We start from the raw sequence: 17261 nt of genomic DNA, 5'->3' as shown, positions 1-17261 counted from the left end.
AACAATGAGACATGTCTTGTTTTTTTGTTCATTGCATCAGGTAGTAGACATTACTGTAAATACTTGCTGTGCCATGCTTTAAAGAGTTTAATCCATAACACATGGGGTAGCCGTCACTCTGAGTTGACTGTGAACTTGACAAGATATCCGTGCTGCTGTGCTATATCAGAGCATGTGTAACAGAATTAAAGTAAATGCAACAGACTTATACATACCAAATTGAGTCTCACATGTCTCTGGTGTTGTGAAATATAGTATAAAGTATGATACGGCACCAGAAGCGCAATTAAATAAAACAAGAATGTTACCAGTGCCACAAGGAAACCTGCAACAGTTCAGCCTAGTGAGAAAAAAAACTGTGTAGCAGTACTACAGAAAGGTACAATAATAAATTTGCCAAAATGTTTTATGGTATTGGTTCCAACAAGCTGGCAACCGGCAAAACCAAAGGAAGAGAAAAGCATTAAAAATGAAATTCAGTCCATCTGAGGCCACATAACTTTGTAAAACTCACAGTATGGCTAGTATGGAAGCAAAGGTTTCCATGGTATAGAAGAGTGACCATATTGCACAAGGAAGACCATGTGAATCAGGCAAACTTCTTTATGCTACTCTCAAAAATGTTGAGCCAAGTTCTGATACTTCTGCATTTGTTGAGGTGTAATCTGTTAATATGATGCTGCTCTACCAAAGCTGGTTAAACTCTTTTTTTTTTGCCTGAATAAAATACATATATGAAGGGGACTTGCTTCCATAAATGTATTCTGAAAAAGGTAGAATCTGTAAAAGTGTCTGTATGACATTTGTATGAAAGGGGACGAATACAAGCAGATAACAAAGTTGTCATAGGCATTGCAGGCCTTGATGTTTTTCAAATGTTGCAGCTTGAGCCAAATTTAACATTTAAGAAAGCCATCTAGATTTATTTTCAGTCTGAACAAACTAAAAAAAAGTGTACCAAGATGAAAAGGTCAAGAGATGTAAGTGATGTTAAGCAAAAACATGCAGTAAACAAAGTTAGAAACATGGGGTGGCTAGTGTAACCATCTGAGAGATAATAGGCATAAAGATAATGGGGAACATGACATTTTGCTGAACATCATGGATCCGACTCACAATAGCACAATGGTTTTGTCATTGAAAAAGGCCACTTTCAGTGAAGGTGGAGTTATTGCCCTTTCTCCACTATTGTGTGACCAGAGAGTTGATATATATATATATATATATATATATATATATATATATATATATATGTATGTATATATATATATATAGATATATATATATATATATATATATATATATATATATATATATATATATATATTAGGGTCATGTGGGGGGGTCTCCCCCTCCCCATATTGAGGGGAGTGCAGGATGGCTTGCAACCCTGCAAAAAACAAAGCTTAAATTATTCGTTGAAAGTGTCTTTCAATGATTTTTTTTCGGTATTTTGTCAGTCAGATAAAAAACATTCAGGGAATAATCTTGAATCCAGCTAATGAATGCAAACAAGGGAAATGTACCATGTATAACTGTGTGTACAGTATAATGAGTCAGAACTGCATTTTGTGTGAAGCAGAAAGTACCAAAAGTGTAACAAAATGGGACAAAGCGGTCACAAATAAATACTGAGGCTAAAACTGAGAAAATGCAAAGGAAATATTTTTTGGGGGCTCTTTGAATATGCAGTAAGATCCAGATGAAGAATGGTATGTCAGATTTCCTACAAATGCAATTTCAGTAAGGATTATAATAGATAGTGGGCAGAAATAACCGTAATGTCACATAGTGCATATAGAAGCTTCTCAAAATATCTGCAGTTGGTCTTGTTCAGCCTGTCCAGTTTCCATCCGTAAAAAAAAACAAAAAAAAAAACACAAACTATTAGTACCACTAATCAACTTGTATGAAAAAGTTCCTTCAAGATTAATAATCCATAGATTTAATGTTAAAGCAGTCCATGTTCCAGCAAACCTTGTCCAGAAATCCATTGACTGAGACAGTCCAATCAGGCATGGAAGAAGATGTGAGCGCATCTGTTTTGACCTAAAATGGTAAGATGTCCCAGAGTACCTGGAGCTACACACACTCCAGAAAGCAGAAAGAGATAGACCTGACTGAAAAAGTAATGAGTACACAAAAGAAATACACCCCTAACAAATAAAAACAGCCCATCCAAAAATCAGAAACCAAGCAGTAATGCTATTTTTAAACACAGCTATATGTGGGAGCTATTGTAAACAAGAAGGGTAAAGCAAGACATAACAGGAAAAAAAAAACAAATAGGACATTCCTCCAATAGGATAGTCATAAATACACAGCAAAAAGCAAAGTGGAAGACCTAGCTTAGATGTAAAAACAAAGGGAAATGCAGGACCCCAGCAGCACAGACATGAAAAGATATTAAGGAATATTACAGCAGTTACAAGCAATTTGTTTTCAAGTTAAAAATGTTTCCTGTCAGATGTCACTTCCCCTCATAGCTGTGTTGGTGTTAGACCCTCACTCTTCAAACACCCTGCATAGCATTAGACTCCCCCCATTCTCATATACTCAAACAACACACTGGTAGTCTCTCTGTCCCTTCATTGATCTCACTGCCCTGTCCTACTTGGCCTTAGATCTACTGTCCCCTCTCTTTTTATCTTTGCTATTTCATTCCTCAATCTTTATTTCAGTCTTTATCTTTCTGTTTCTTGATCTTCTGGTCCTCCTTCTGATCTTCTTTCTTTTCTTTCTTTACCTTTCCAACATCTATATTTTGATGTTGGCCTTCTAGGCTCCCTTATCCCTGATTAGACTGTTGACATTCTCTTCTCACTTCCCCCTTCTAGTCTGCCTGCCACTCAGTCCTTCTTACTGCCGTACTAGTCATTCTGGTCTACCACATTTCCAGCCCTGCAATACAAAAAGTTACCATTGAGGCTACAGATCTAGTCAAAGGTAGAGTCCCTAATTGTATTGCCATTGTTAAAAGGGCCATAACAAAGGATTGCAGGATAGGATTTCTGCATTTAGTTAATAACTATTACTCTGTCTCTCTTTCTCTGGCGGTTTACCTTCATTATGTTGAAAATGATTTGTGTGATTACACTATTGTGTGACTTTAAATCATGAAATTCAACATGGAATTCACAACATTTGCAGTCGACATTCCCCAAAACTTGAAGTTGTCCTACCGCACTTTGGTGCATTGTACAACTTCCTTTCAACATAATGAAGGTAAACCCTCTCTGGAGGTTAATTAGCTGCTGCCTGTCTCAAGGGGCATGGCTTGAATCATTCCACCTTCATTTACCTACTGTGTGACCTTGAGTAAGTCACTTAACCAGGCAGTGCTTTGGGGCAATTGAGAATTTGGGCTAGGCTCCTTAAGTGTCTCCTAGACTGCATATGCCTACTAACTATGAAATTGTGGTTGTTTTTTGCCACCTATTCCATACTGCATAGCTAATCTAGTAGTTATGGGAATGTTATGACAATATCATCAGCACACCAATTTGTTAATGCAACATAGGCCATTTATTTTTCAAGGGTATCAGGCAATGCATTTATAGATGAAGCACTGAAATGCAAACATTTGCCAACAGCAACATCTGCATTAGTAATAGTTTTGTTAATGTGGAATTATACAGATGAATTTTACTTCTGCAGAGACTGTGCATACTGAATAGCATTCATCATTAGGTAGTTAATATTTGTTGTGCTCTCATCATAAATAAATACTCTTCTGTTTAAACTGTGCTACACATAGGTCTTAAGTGTGATGCTAGTGATCTTTATACAGTTTCATGTAGTTCATCCAAAGCTACCAATAAGTATATGTAATTTATTTCTTCATAACAATAAGTGGTATAGTAAGCCAACAAAGTGGCTTTAACTGCTGATGAGAGTGGGAAGCTATCTGTGGATGAAAGTGCCTTATGCTGCTATTGTTTTTAAACAGTCTTTAATCTGTCTTTGCAGGGCTAGTCTTCATGTATTTGTATTAAACTGGAGTAATTTAATATGGCTATTGTGAGATTATGTGAAAGAGATTTGAAAAAATGTTACTTCTTTTATTATAATATATTTTTATTATAATATTATTTTTTTAACACAGATGTCTGAGAAGGATGTGGTCAACAATATATCTATAATTGCTGCATATTGGGGGATGTCTGTGGATAAAAATGACTGACCTGCGGAGTTGATTAACTTAAAAAAGTCATTAGATAGTCTTCACAGGACTAGGATGTATTTGTGTAAAGCAAATCAAAATAATTAACTGTGGCTATTTTAATCACATTCAGAAATGAAAAGCAGACACAATCAGTAAAGATGTCATAATTACAGAGTATGGATATTGGTGAATTATAATGACAGCAGTATGAGAAGCCTGTTCTGAAATGGGCACTTTTGTCATTATTGGTCAATATATATATATATTTTAGTGCTTAATGGAAAAATGTTCAAAACTACAAATTTAAAATATACTTTAACAAATGTTGCTGTATTAAACAAAAATATAATTTAGAACAATCAGGAAGGAAATCCAAAACAGCACATGAATTTATACATGGTCCTCAAAACGCATGTGTGTGTGTGAGGCCATGGTTTAAAAGGACCCTAGGGCCCAAAGTGCACAGTCTACCACTGTGTGTAATCCCAATCAGTGATGGAAGTGTATTAAGGAAATATCAAAGACAAATCCAAGCCTCTCCTGAAATGTCCAAACTAATTAGTTAGTTGGCACACTGCCTTAAAGTGACATATTACCCAAAAGTGACATTTTGACAGAGAGATGCAAACCTGGACAAGGAAACATTAACCAACAATGACTGGTCACAATATTGAGTTTGGGAGAGATATGGCACAAGAGTGTGAAAAAAGGCTTCTAGTGAAGAACCAATAACTCTAATAGTTCCCAAAAAGGTAAGTAATAATAAAAAGAATTGATAACAGAAAGGTATGCTTACAAATTTTAAAAGCCTAAAAATGTCCTGCATTAATGCAAAAATATCAAGTGTTGTATAGTAATGTGTAATGTGTTAGTGCTGCTTACTTTTGAAACAAAAGGAACATACATGCTAAATGCTAAACATTTTAAAATGTGTTTAATACTACGTTTCTAAAATGGAATAATTAAGAAATAGAAAATATGCATACAAATATTTTAAAGTGCCAATGTGTATATAATATGCTACCTCAAAAAAATTGCATTCTCTTTCCATGGGGATAGATGTGGCATTATTAGATCATGATAATATCTCCATATAGGGGTGGACTCAGTGTAAATGTATTAAGCCTAAAGAGGTTGTACCCACAATACAGGGTGTTATTATTGATACTAGCAGTCATTGTGAGCTGATTGTGAACATGAAAATTAGTGCATGCTGCTATGCTATATCACAGTGCATGTAACAAAAAGTAAAATAAATGCAACAGAATGATGCACACCATATCTGTTTTCCTGTGTGTCTGATGTCCTGAAATATAACATGGAGCATAATACCTTGTACTGCATTTGCTGAGTGCCTATTGCCAATGTAGTGGCTTGGCTAACAAAGACCACCATCAAAACAAATAAATACTACTAATAGTACAGTGTATGCTACGGTAAAACTGAATAAAGACCGTATTAAAAGGGCAAATCACTAAAATATGAACATCCTTTAGATTAAAGAAATAGGAATTGTTTAGTTCTCACAACTACTCTACACACTGTCAATTTTACTGTAATATTTGAATGTCTACATGAAAAAGTTAATATAAAAAGTTCTGAACCCTGCCCACTGCAGTTCTTACCTTCACAGCACTGTGAATTCGATAACAAAATGTTTCATTCCATACTGGATTGTTGTCATTGGAAATCATTCTTGTTTGTAATGGAGATGATGATGCTGTAGGCAGTCGTAGCACTACATAGCAGTCAGCTTTTGATACTGTTAAAATAAAAGGTGCAGGAAGTTTATTGTCATTCCTTCATCTGTGCACTTAATCTACCTGTAACATTGTTATAAAAATATTGAATGTGAGTGAGAGCACTAAACCAAAAGTTACAGGGTGATGCATAAAGTAAGGCAGAGCCATGCATGGCCCATCTTGTGCACAGTGCAGTCTCCTAAGTCCCACCCCATCCCTTAGTTCTTAACCCCCCCCCCCCAGCTCTTCGGCTGCAGCTGACAGGTCTATTGGTTTCCTTACTGCAAAAATCCATTTCATGCTTAGTCCTTTAACAGGAATACTTCAGCTGAGTTTAGCAGAGCTTATCCAAACCCCCAATCAGAGTGAAGAGCAAAATAAAAAGAACCACTTCTGTACCGACATTTCAGTACTCACGATTGTGCCCTGTAACACTTAGCACCCAGGGTGATTGCTCAATTTGCCCCACCCTTGCTAACCTACTACCCTGACTGTAAGATAGAATCTTACCTGTCTGTTTTCTGTATGATGCTTGCCATGTCCTATTTGTAAGACATGTAGCTATCCATCTTATCAAGATTACAATAATACTGGATTGTTCTAATTTATTGATCAGTGTTTTCTGTATGATCTTATTAAAGGCTAAAGTTAAGTTTATATAAATTACATTGTAGCACAATTTTTCATTTACAGCTTTTACAGAACATTATGTTGCAAGTAGTTATATATGTATTTTTAATATATGCATGCTAATCTAGGGTTTCAACATTTAATAACCTTTTCCATTATTTTACGACAACAAGAAAGTAAACTTATAGGTTCTCAAAGAAAGTAAGCTTATGAGTCTATATGACTCTGGGTTTGTCCTATTCCCTTCTCCCTTAAAGATGGATTAAGCAAGTGTATGTCTCCAGTCTTGAGGTACCTTCCCATACTTAGATGGCCTAAAGAACAACAGATATAATGGCTCTGTAAGCTCATGCTGAAGTGTTCTCTGGTCTTTATTAATGCCATCTCTCCCTGTGCTTTGTTTGGGTCCCTTTGTTTTAGTTCTTTTTCAATATAATCTAATTTAATTTCAGTATCTGATGTTAGTTGGATGTTGCTGGTGCAATTTAATACCCAATTTTTGGAGCCAAACTGTTTTGCATAAGATTTATACCTCCATGATCACCACATATCAAAGGAGGTAAAACCTAACATGAAATAACAATCACCTCCTTAGGAACACACTGTCTAGTATGTTCCTTTCCCTGGTAAGTTTGTTTACAATCTGCAATGATTTCTGTTCCTGAATTTTTGTGTCTTTCGGCTTTTCCCGGTTAGGGGTCGCCACAGCAGAACTCCAGTCTGCTAATGATTGGCAGTTGATTTTTATGTACTGGCTTGCCAAGCCTGACACACAACCTTCAACGAAAGTATGCCCATTCACGCATGTCTCCACGCAGAAGACGCTCTAGCTGAGAACTGAACCGGACAGCGTCTTACTGTGAGGCGACAATGATACCGCAGCACCACCACCTGTATGGTGTAAATAATTTCCTAACTAATGCTGTAGAATCAATATTACTCCAATCTGTATCTGGTAAATTGAAGTCCCCAACTACTATTATTTTTTCATCGTGTGTTTCAAGCAAGAAATATACAAGTTCCTCTAGGTCATCAGCACTCGACTATGGATGTATATACACTCCAACTACTAGTAATCTGTTCCAGGATTGTATTTACTGTTACAGTTACACAATCTACAGTACTGGTGTGATCAACATACATATGATAACCACAGATCTCAATCTTTAATCCCTGTTAGAAAACATCCATCTGATTTGTTGTTAGAATGTCTTTGACAGTAAAAACATTTATACTCTGGCAAAACTGGTTTCAAGTCATTGTTCTCTAAACATGTTTCACAAGCAACATCAATCTTATGTGAACTTAGCAAAATTTTCAATAATAAAAGCTTTATTACTATTGTTCTTAGCATTAACAACCAGCAAAGATAAATCAAATATTGCTATCTGTGCACTGTTAAATTTCTGAAATGGCAAAAACCTTGTCTTGCGTTAGTCAACTATTGCAATATATCTGCTGCAAAAATTCTCTTCCCTTGTTGTGACAAGTCAACTCCATTCTGTCCAAATACATGTGTGCCCAGAATTAGGCCTGGATGTTCTACACATTTCCACATTTTAAAATGACCCATTTTCCCATGCAGGCATTTATCAAAAAAAAAAAAAAAATTATAATATTTATTTATTTATTTATTATTTTCATTCACACTGACCTGACTCTCCTTTCTCAAATTTGTGAAACATACGTCTTAATACCTGGATAAGTTATGTTATCTAAAAGTGAACAAGTCCTTGAAGATCAGATTGTTTGAACCAACATGAATTAAAAAAAATAAGAAAACGAAAGAATAAAAACAGCACCATACTTCCTTGTATTAAGGCATTTTAAGGCCCAACTCACATCTTATATTTTTCCTCCTGCAAGCATAACACTATTCCATGTTCACAATCCTCTCTGCAATTCAAGTACCATCTCCTATAATACTGGAATCTTCATTTACCAGCATATCATTTCTGACCAGATCTAAACAATCTCCAGCTTCTAATTCAGTAATCTCTGCTCTTTCAATTGTTTCAAAAGATGGATTATCTTCACTGTTAGTCTCATTAACCTTGCTGTTTTCAGTGCTTATTTCATTTTCAAGCATACAATTGTCATCTAGCTGTCTTTGTGCTTCCACAGCCTGAATCATGTTTAGTTTAGTCTCTCCTCTTTTTTCTGAAAGAAATGTTCTTTAATCCTTCCAAGTTCAATTTAGATTTTTTTCCTTTTAATCCACTCCTTGCCTGTTTTTTCTACCTTCATTGTTGGAAAAATTATACCATTTCTTATAGGCTTAATAGTTTGTGACTGTTCGATGTTACCATTCCCTATGACCTGTGTGTTATATAACAAAGCAGTGTCCTTTTTAGTATATATATATATATATATATATATATATATATATATATATACATACATATATAGTAAACACATCACTTTATTGAGATACTAAAATAATTAAGGTGACATATTTGTACATATGTATATAAGGTTTAGTAGAATAGATTGTTATCACTATATAGGTTGATGTTCTACCTCTAATATTGCTCGCAGTTGTAAGTAATGTACAAGAGAACTGCTATATGATCAAAGCTTTTGGAATAACTTATAATATAACCATATCCTTGTAGTAACACAAATGGTAATTCTACTTAATTTGAATGTTATTGAGTGAAGTGGGCAATAACTATTAGTACTTGCTTATGGTATGCACTCTGTAATGTCAACTGTACCACATGTATATGTCTGCATATTTTGTGAACAAATATTTAATAAAAAGAAATTTCATAAAAAAAAAATAATTGCGCACTTGTGTAGAGCTGTACAAGTAGCACCTTTATTTTATGCATTCCATTTCCACCAGTCTTATTGTGCTCTGATAAAGGTCACTACAAGTAAAACCTGGAAACAAGCCCAGTTGTCAAAGCAGAAGAATTAAGTTTTTTTTATTTTCTTTTTTTCTCAGCTGTTTAATAACTTTCTGTTGGCATCCTGTTTTCCAAGGAATTCAAAACTATTTTAGTTATATAGAAATTCATACTGATGTGGGCCATTGCTTACTTCATTTCATCACTTCCCTGATCATTTTATTTAAAAGAAACTAAAAAAGGAAAGAAAACAAAATTAATTTGTGATGCATTATAAATTATTGTGGAAGCCAAATAGTTCCCGATAATTCCTATATCTACCCTTACAACTTTTATAGCTTTTATTATCTTCAAAACAGTCAATGTTTCCCTGTTACTTATTTTCACTTATCTCTATGTTTATCTTCTGCTGACTTCTAGGAAAACAAACAAAACACTAATTAATTTTGTCTGTGTTTCCAAGGTAGCAATAGGTTTATCACCAAGGTCTGTCTCAAGTGTTTCATAACCCTAAATGACGTCACACGTTGTCTCAGATCACCTTCTCTTACCTTTGAATTAACATTTATAGTAATCTTCTTCATAACACACATATGGCAAACTATCCAGAATCCCTTTAAGTAGTAACAACCGTTCCTGAACTCACAAAGAGATTTAGGTTAACATAGTTTTTGCAATGATACCAAGCCAAACCATAAATATTAGCACACACAAAACAGGTAGAGAAGAAGGAAAAGTCAGTGCAGGGAAGAATATTGTGAAACTGTGCAAACTATAGCTTGTATGAGGAGATGCTTAAAAGGGATTACATTGATGACAAGCCACAAAATGTACAACATCTTGCTCCTTGGTTTTGTCACGATGCTTTACATCTGACATCATACACTAGTTCAAGAACAGATCCAGCCTGTCTGGAGATGAGGTTAAGGTTGGGGCTGTCTTTCAGAAATGCAGACAGCACTTTCCAGAAAAACATGTAAATACAGTTTAAGCTCAGAACATACACAGACTGACTTCTGCAGCTTGTATGAAACAGAAAATATAATGAAGTATTTCCATTATTTATTCCCATGTCACATGGCTCTACACTCTGTGCTGCATAAATATGAACTCTTATCTTGTAGTAAGGTTTTATTAAATTATTTAATTTCCAGTATCATGTTTAGATTACTGATACTTTTTGAACAAAAAAGAAGTTATATACTCACCATAACGTTTCATGTGAGTTGTTTATCTCGCCTTTATTCTCAGCGATGGGTTCGGCTCTGACACAGCCGATAGCAAAGCTCAAGGTTTGCCAGTAGCTTGAGACCAAGCCCCTTATCCCATGATGCACTGCTGGAATTACCTCAGATCTTGTTTGCTGCATGTATATAAACCCCTGTAAGGGGTGCACTCCCCAAGAAGGAAGAGGAAGTATTGAACAACCAGGATGACACTAGCCTCTAGGTCAACTGTCAGCCGGGGGGGGGGGGGATGGAGGGAGGGACGTGAGAATAAAGGTGAGATAAACAACTCACATGGAACGTTATGGTGAGTACATAACTTCTTTATGTGAAGTTGTTAAATCTCACCGTTTATTCTCACTGATGGGTAGCGTCCCTATCACCCGCAATCTTGGGTGGCTCACTGGAGTACATTTTTCAGGACCGTAGAACCAAAAGAAGACTTGTCCCTGGAAGCCTTATCTACTTTGTAATGAGTGATAAAGGTATGAGGCTTAAACCAAGTGGCTGCAGCACAAATGTTATCAAGGGGCAATTTAGCTTGAAAAGCAGAAAACGTAGAAATGGCTCTGGTTGAATGAGACTTTACTTTGTGTGGCAAAGGTGTGTTAGCATTTGCATGAACAAATGAGATACAATCCGATAACCATTTTGAAAGGGTTGTTTTAGCCACTGGTCTACCTTTTCTGGCCTCCAAAAAGGATACAAAGAGTTGATCTGATTTTCTAATATCCTTAGTTCTATCAAGATAAAATCTGAGCTGTCTGTGCACGTCAAGTTTGTGCAGCATGTATTCCAATTTGTTGGAATGGTTGGGAAAAAAGACTGGCAACTCAATGACCTGATTGATATTAGACTCAGAACAGACTTTAGACAAAAAGGAGGGGGGTTTGTTCTGAGAGATACTCTATCAGCATGGAAAATCATATAAGGAGTTCTGATAGATAATGCTTGAAGTTCTGACACTCTGCAGGCAGAAGTAATGGCCACTAGAAAAATAGTTTTCCAGGACAAAAATTTGAGATCACAAGATGATGCTGGTTCAAAGGGGGGAAGAATTATTTGAGATAGCATAAAATTCAAATTCCAGGGAGAATAAGGGATTTTGACAGGAGGTCTCATGTGAAAAACACCTTTGAGAAAAACCTTAGATAATTTATGGGCCATAATATTTAACCCATCCAGTCCAAGGTGGAAATTAGATATGGCGGCTAACTGAACCCGAACTGTGGCAGCTGCTGCTTCTTCCTTAAAAATCATTGTCAAAAACTCTAAAATGGATGACAAAGGAGCTCGGAAAGGGTCAATGTTTTGTATACTGGTCCAAATGGAAAACCTTTTCCACTTACTGTGATATAGTTTTCTGGTGGATGGCTTATGAGAAGACAATAGAATTTGTCTTGTGTCATCTGAGAATGAATGAAGCCTGGCTATTTGGGGAAGTGGATCAGCCAAGAAGTCAGCTTTAGAGACTGCAATGAAGGATGGAGGTCCCCTGATGGGTGTGTCAGGAGGTCTGGAACTGGGTCCAGGATCCATGGATCCTCCAGCAGATGATGGTGAAGAAAAGGCAACCAAATCTGTCGAGACCAATGGGGGGCTATAAGGATAACAGTCCTTCCCAGTGACTTTGCTTTATGTAAAAACCTGGGTATCAATGGAATTGGAGGGAATGCATACAGTAGAACTGGAGGCCAATCGTGTATGAGTGAGTCTCCTGGGGGATGTCCCAGAGGTGGTATTAGGTCAAAGAAGCTTCTGCATTTGGTATTGATGTGACTGGCAAAGAGGTCGCAGCAAGGCTGGCCCCATTTGCGGAAAATCATGTCCGCAACGTGTTGGTTGAGAGACCGCTCATGAGGCAACAGGATTGCCCTGCTCAGCTTGTCCGCTATCACGTTAGATTTTCCCAGGATGTGCATTGCTAACAGAAAACGCTGGGATGACACAGCCCATTGCCATACCCTGAGGGCTTCTCGACAAAGGGGATAAGACTTGGTTCCACCCTGTTTGTTCAAGTACCAGACCACTGACATGCTGTCTGTCTGAATTGCAATTGTCTCTAGAGGAAGAGAGTCCTGAAAGTACTGCAACGCTAGACGTACTGCTCTCAACTCCAGAAGATTGATATGCAGATGTGACTCTTGATCCGTCCATGTGCCTTGGGTAGTCTTTCCCTGAAAATGCCCCCCCCCCACCCTATCAGGGAAGCATCCGTGGTCACAGTGGCTACTGGGGGGGGGGCACAAAGGGTCTTCCTACTGTGACATGAAGAGACGTCAGCCACCACCAAAGATCCCTCTTGCAAGAGTTTGTGATGAGAATCATATGGTTCATTGACAATTTCTGGTAAGACCATTGAGCGAACAAGAGCCATTGAAGAATTCGCATATGCATCCTTGTGAGTGGAATGGCTAGAATTGCTGCCACCATCAAACCTAGTACATTCAAGACTTCTGCTGCTGTAGCTCTGTTCTTCGACACCAATGAGTTGATGTGTTGGCAAAAAAGTGAGACCCTTTCGACTGGAAGACATAGAGTGGTGGTTCAGGTATCTAACTCTGCTACTATAAAGATGCTATGCTGCGATGGTGACAAGGCAGACCTTTCAAAGTTGACTGTAATGCCTAAGTGGTGGCAGATTGTCAGAGTAGATTGTGTTGCCTGAATCAATTGATGCCTGGTGGTAGCAGTCAGGAGCCAATCGTCTAGATATGGAAACACTTTGAATCCTAGACGTCTCAGGTGAGCCGTGACCACTGCCATGCATTTGGTGAACACTCTGGGGGCTGTAGTGAGACCAAAGGGCAGGGCTCAAAACTGGTAGTGATTGGCTCCCAGCCAGAAACACAGGTGATCTCTGGAGTGTCTGCCCATCTTTATGTGGTAGTACACGTCCTTGAGATTGATGGAGCACATCCAATCACCTTTCCCTAGAAATGGAATAATAGCCTGAAGCGTGACCATTTGGAACTTCTCGTTTTTTGCAAATTGGTTGAGTCTACTGAGGTCCAAGATAGGTCTCCAGTCCCCTGTTTTCTTTGGAACCAAAAAGAATCTTGAGTAAGTTCTGAATCCAGTTTGGTCTGCTGGGACTGGCTGGATGACTCTTTTTTTCTAGTAACTTGCAGACCTCTATAGTTGCTTGTTCCCTGACACTGGGTGGAACATCCAGGATTCTGTTGACAGGAGTGGGAGTGGAAGAGAATGGTATGAAATACCCTCTGGAAATGATGATTTGTACCCAGGTATCAGATGTTATGCTTAGCCAGGCTTCTGGGTACAAAGATAAGCGACCCCCGACTGCCTCCAGAGCTGGACAGCCAGGTCTCCTTTCAGGAGCATTGGTAGGGCTGACCAGAGAACTGGCCTCTGTCACCCTGCTGTTGCAGCCCCCCCCCCTGCTGTGCGGGCGGTGTCTTCCATTACAGCCCCCTCCTCTGCCTCTAGAGGGGGTTTCTCCACGTGTGTCCTGAAAGGCTCCCTGTGATTTTCACAACCACATCATTCCACCCTTAGGGCCCTTGGGATAGGGCCGAGTAGGGGTAGAAAAATGAACTCCAACAGTAGATAGAGTCTTGTCTTCCTGCTCACACCTGGTTAGAGTTTCCTTTACCTTGGGCATGAACAGGGATGAGCCATCAAATGGGGTGTTGATAAAGGAAGACTAGTAAGGCCCCACAAAGGAATGGAGATGCATCCAGGCTTGTCTATGCAGGGCAATGCCTGAACTAGCGGCTCTACTCGAACCATCAGCTGCGTAAAATATGAGACACATGGACGAGTTCACAATCGAGTTTAGGGTAGCGAGCTGGGTGTTAACTTTGTCGGCAACCCCTGCAGCTACCATACCCAGGAGAGTATCTCCTAGCTCTTTCAGGAGATCTCTTTGTAGTCTTGTAAAATGGGTTAAATAGTTCAATGATCGAAGGGAAAAAGTCGCTGAACTAAACATGCATTTCCCAGATCTATCCATGATCCTGGAATCTCTGTTAAGAGGATGGATAGATGAGGACGCCTCAGACGTTTCCTTTTTGGTGGCTGCCCATCACCACCATGGCATCAACAGGCACTCCCTTAGTCAAAAAAACTTTGTCCACTGGGGCAGAGATTAACTTATTTGGCTTCTGAGGGTCAGGTTCTATGGCCTCCGGAGACACCCATGCCTTACGAGAGATCAGCTCCATGAGCTCATCGTAAGGAGGAGACACCCAAGAGGTGGAAGGTTGAGACCCGAAAGCCTTCAAGAGCAGTGACTCATCTTCAGTAGGGCTTTTGGACTGCCAACAGCCCCTCTGATTAAGGATCTCTAATATCTCCACAAAGGAGATATCCTCAGAGGGGGATCGAGGGGATCCTTCTGACTCATCCAAGTCAGTGTCAGATGTCAAAGACTCCTGTGGGGAGTCCAAGAGCCTCCTCTTGCACAGTCTCTTCCTGGGTTCCCCCTCAGTGGGGGCATCTGGGGAGGTCTCAGAAGAGCAGGGGGCACCCTGCGGGGCCACTTGAGGCTCAGGGTTTCTACGCTTGGGTTGACCGGTAGAAGCAGAAGCAGACACAGACGCTTGAGGGGAGGAGGAAGCCAGACTTGCTGCTGCTGATGTCTTTGGAGACAGGACTCTCCTCACTGCATTGAATGCACCATGGCTCAGACAAAAACAGGTAGACGGATACGAAGGGACCGTCTGATCCTCCTGCACCAAGGCCATGGGCTATGAGCCCGAGGTAGGGGCCAAGGTCATCAAAGCCGAAGCCACGAGAGGAAGAGTTGGCACTGACAAATTGGTACGACTATCCTCTCTGGACCCGACAGGAGAGTGTTGGCTCCTAGAGTCCCCGGTCAGTGCCAAGGATGTCCAAGTAGATGGAACCGATAACACCGGAGCAGGTCTCGGCTCCATGGGCTCAACAACCATCAGGTCGGGCTTCTCCAGCTCTGAAAGTTCAGTACGGCTCAGAGAAGGTTCAATCAAGTCAGAGTTAATGGTCTTCGGCTACGACGAAGGCATCAGAGCCAACAACAATTTGGTAAGGCCCGGTGCCCGTAAAAGCTTCTGCACCAAACAGTCCATATCAAAATCTGAGAGGCTGACAGAAGACTTTGAGGAGTGCACCAAGGGTGCTGATTGGAGAAGAGGAGATGTGGGAATCTCAGAAACCAGCTCCAAAGCTGTGAGCTGGCTCCAAACAGAAGGGACACTCAGTTCCGAGGGCAGTGGAACCGATGACCCTACACCTTCCATTTTTTTAGACTTTTTCGATGCTTTTGAGTCACCCGAAGACTTGGATGACTTTGAGGATTTACTAGCACCATCCTGGTCACCCAGTGCTTCTGAGAGGGGGTGCTGAAGTAAACCCCTATCCACCAATTTCCTCCTTCTCTCTAAAAGTACCCTGGAAGAGAAGGAGTAACAGATGCTACAAGAGTCTTGGAGGTGTAATGCCCCCAGACAATAAACACACTGAATGTGCCCGTCAGTGACTGACATTTTTTTGTCCACAATCCAGACATTTTTTGGAGCCAGATTTAGAGTGTGGCTTCTCTTTCTCATCAGACATCTCTATTTTAAATTTAGACAAATTTAAACAATTGAAAAAACACACTCAAGAAATTATCTAACAATTACTGCTAAGAATGTGGTTAAATACAAGGCCAACTATTAGGCCAACTCTATAGAAAAAAGCAAGCCAGCACAGGGCACTTATCTAAATCTAAGTCTAAAACTATATAGAATATATATATATATATATATATATATATATATATATATATATTATATGTATAAACTATCCTAACAAGAAGGTCAAGAAAAAAGTTTTTAAAACTTGCAAATAGATGAATCTATCCAATAAAATTGGCCCGAGCTATCTAGAACACCGAGATCTGTGCCGCGGCAAACTAGATCTGAGGTAATTCCAGCAGTGCATCATGGGATAAGTAGGCTTGGTCTCCAGCTACTGGCAAACCTTGGGCTTTGCTAATGGCCGTGCATAGGCTCTGAACCCATCAGTGAGAATAAATGGCGAGATTTAACAACTTCACATCACCTGTTTGCAAATGGTCCAGATAAAACCTGAGCACCAACTTTCAAAACTAAAGTATGCAGCTAACTATGACAAATAGAATATGCATTAATGCAGGCATATAACTGCAAATAAAAAAATTGTTATTTTTTTATTTATTTATTGACTTACTTTTTTGTGTTGACCATGCTAATTCCACTAGGCCTGTGATCTAGTTTCAGACAGACCAGACCCAAGGTGGCATCTAAACATACAAGCGGAAGTTAGTGCAGGAGAGTGGGACAATTCCACTACCCTTTTGCAGAAGGCACTAATTCCACTTCCTTTTTGTAGAAGGCACTAAGGGGCAAGTAACACATGACTTAAGAAAAACTGGAGAAATGTAGGGATTATGGGGGGGGTGTTCAATGACAATAACTATAAAAAACAGTTCATTTGACAGTTAGATAAAGCAGATAGTGAAAACAGAAAGGGTAAAGGCTGGCAGGAATAGCTGTTAAGAGAGAATTATCTGTACAGAAAGACAAATGTGAATTGACATGATTGTCCAGAAAACATTGTATTAAGTACCTTCATCATAAGAAATGTTCTGGAAATACTGAACAAGAGTTAGTGGCTTATT

General features: G+C 39.1%; 1 protein-coding gene across 1 annotated transcript in view; it reads right to left on the bottom strand.

The window, feature by feature from the left end:
- PLA2G4F (phospholipase A2 group IVF) overlaps positions 1 to 17261 on the bottom strand; it is a 1189208-nt gene that overhangs the window by 780451 nt on the left and 391496 nt on the right. Inside the window, exon 3 of the mRNA XM_044074012.1 lies at positions 5791 to 5927. Coding sequence (XP_043929947.1) covers positions 5791 to 5927 — 137 coding nt within the window. The remainder of the gene's footprint in view (positions 1 to 5790; positions 5928 to 17261) is intronic.

The sequence above is a fragment of the Protopterus annectens genome, chromosome 6.part0 (assembly GCF_019279795.1).
Source record: "Protopterus annectens isolate FY-2018-M chromosome 6.part0, PAN1.0, whole genome shotgun sequence".
Lineage (NCBI taxonomy): Eukaryota > Metazoa > Chordata > Ceratodontiformes > Protopteridae > Protopterus > Protopterus annectens.
Note: the sequence above shows the minus strand (reverse complement) of the source record. Positions and strands in the feature narration are given on the sequence as shown.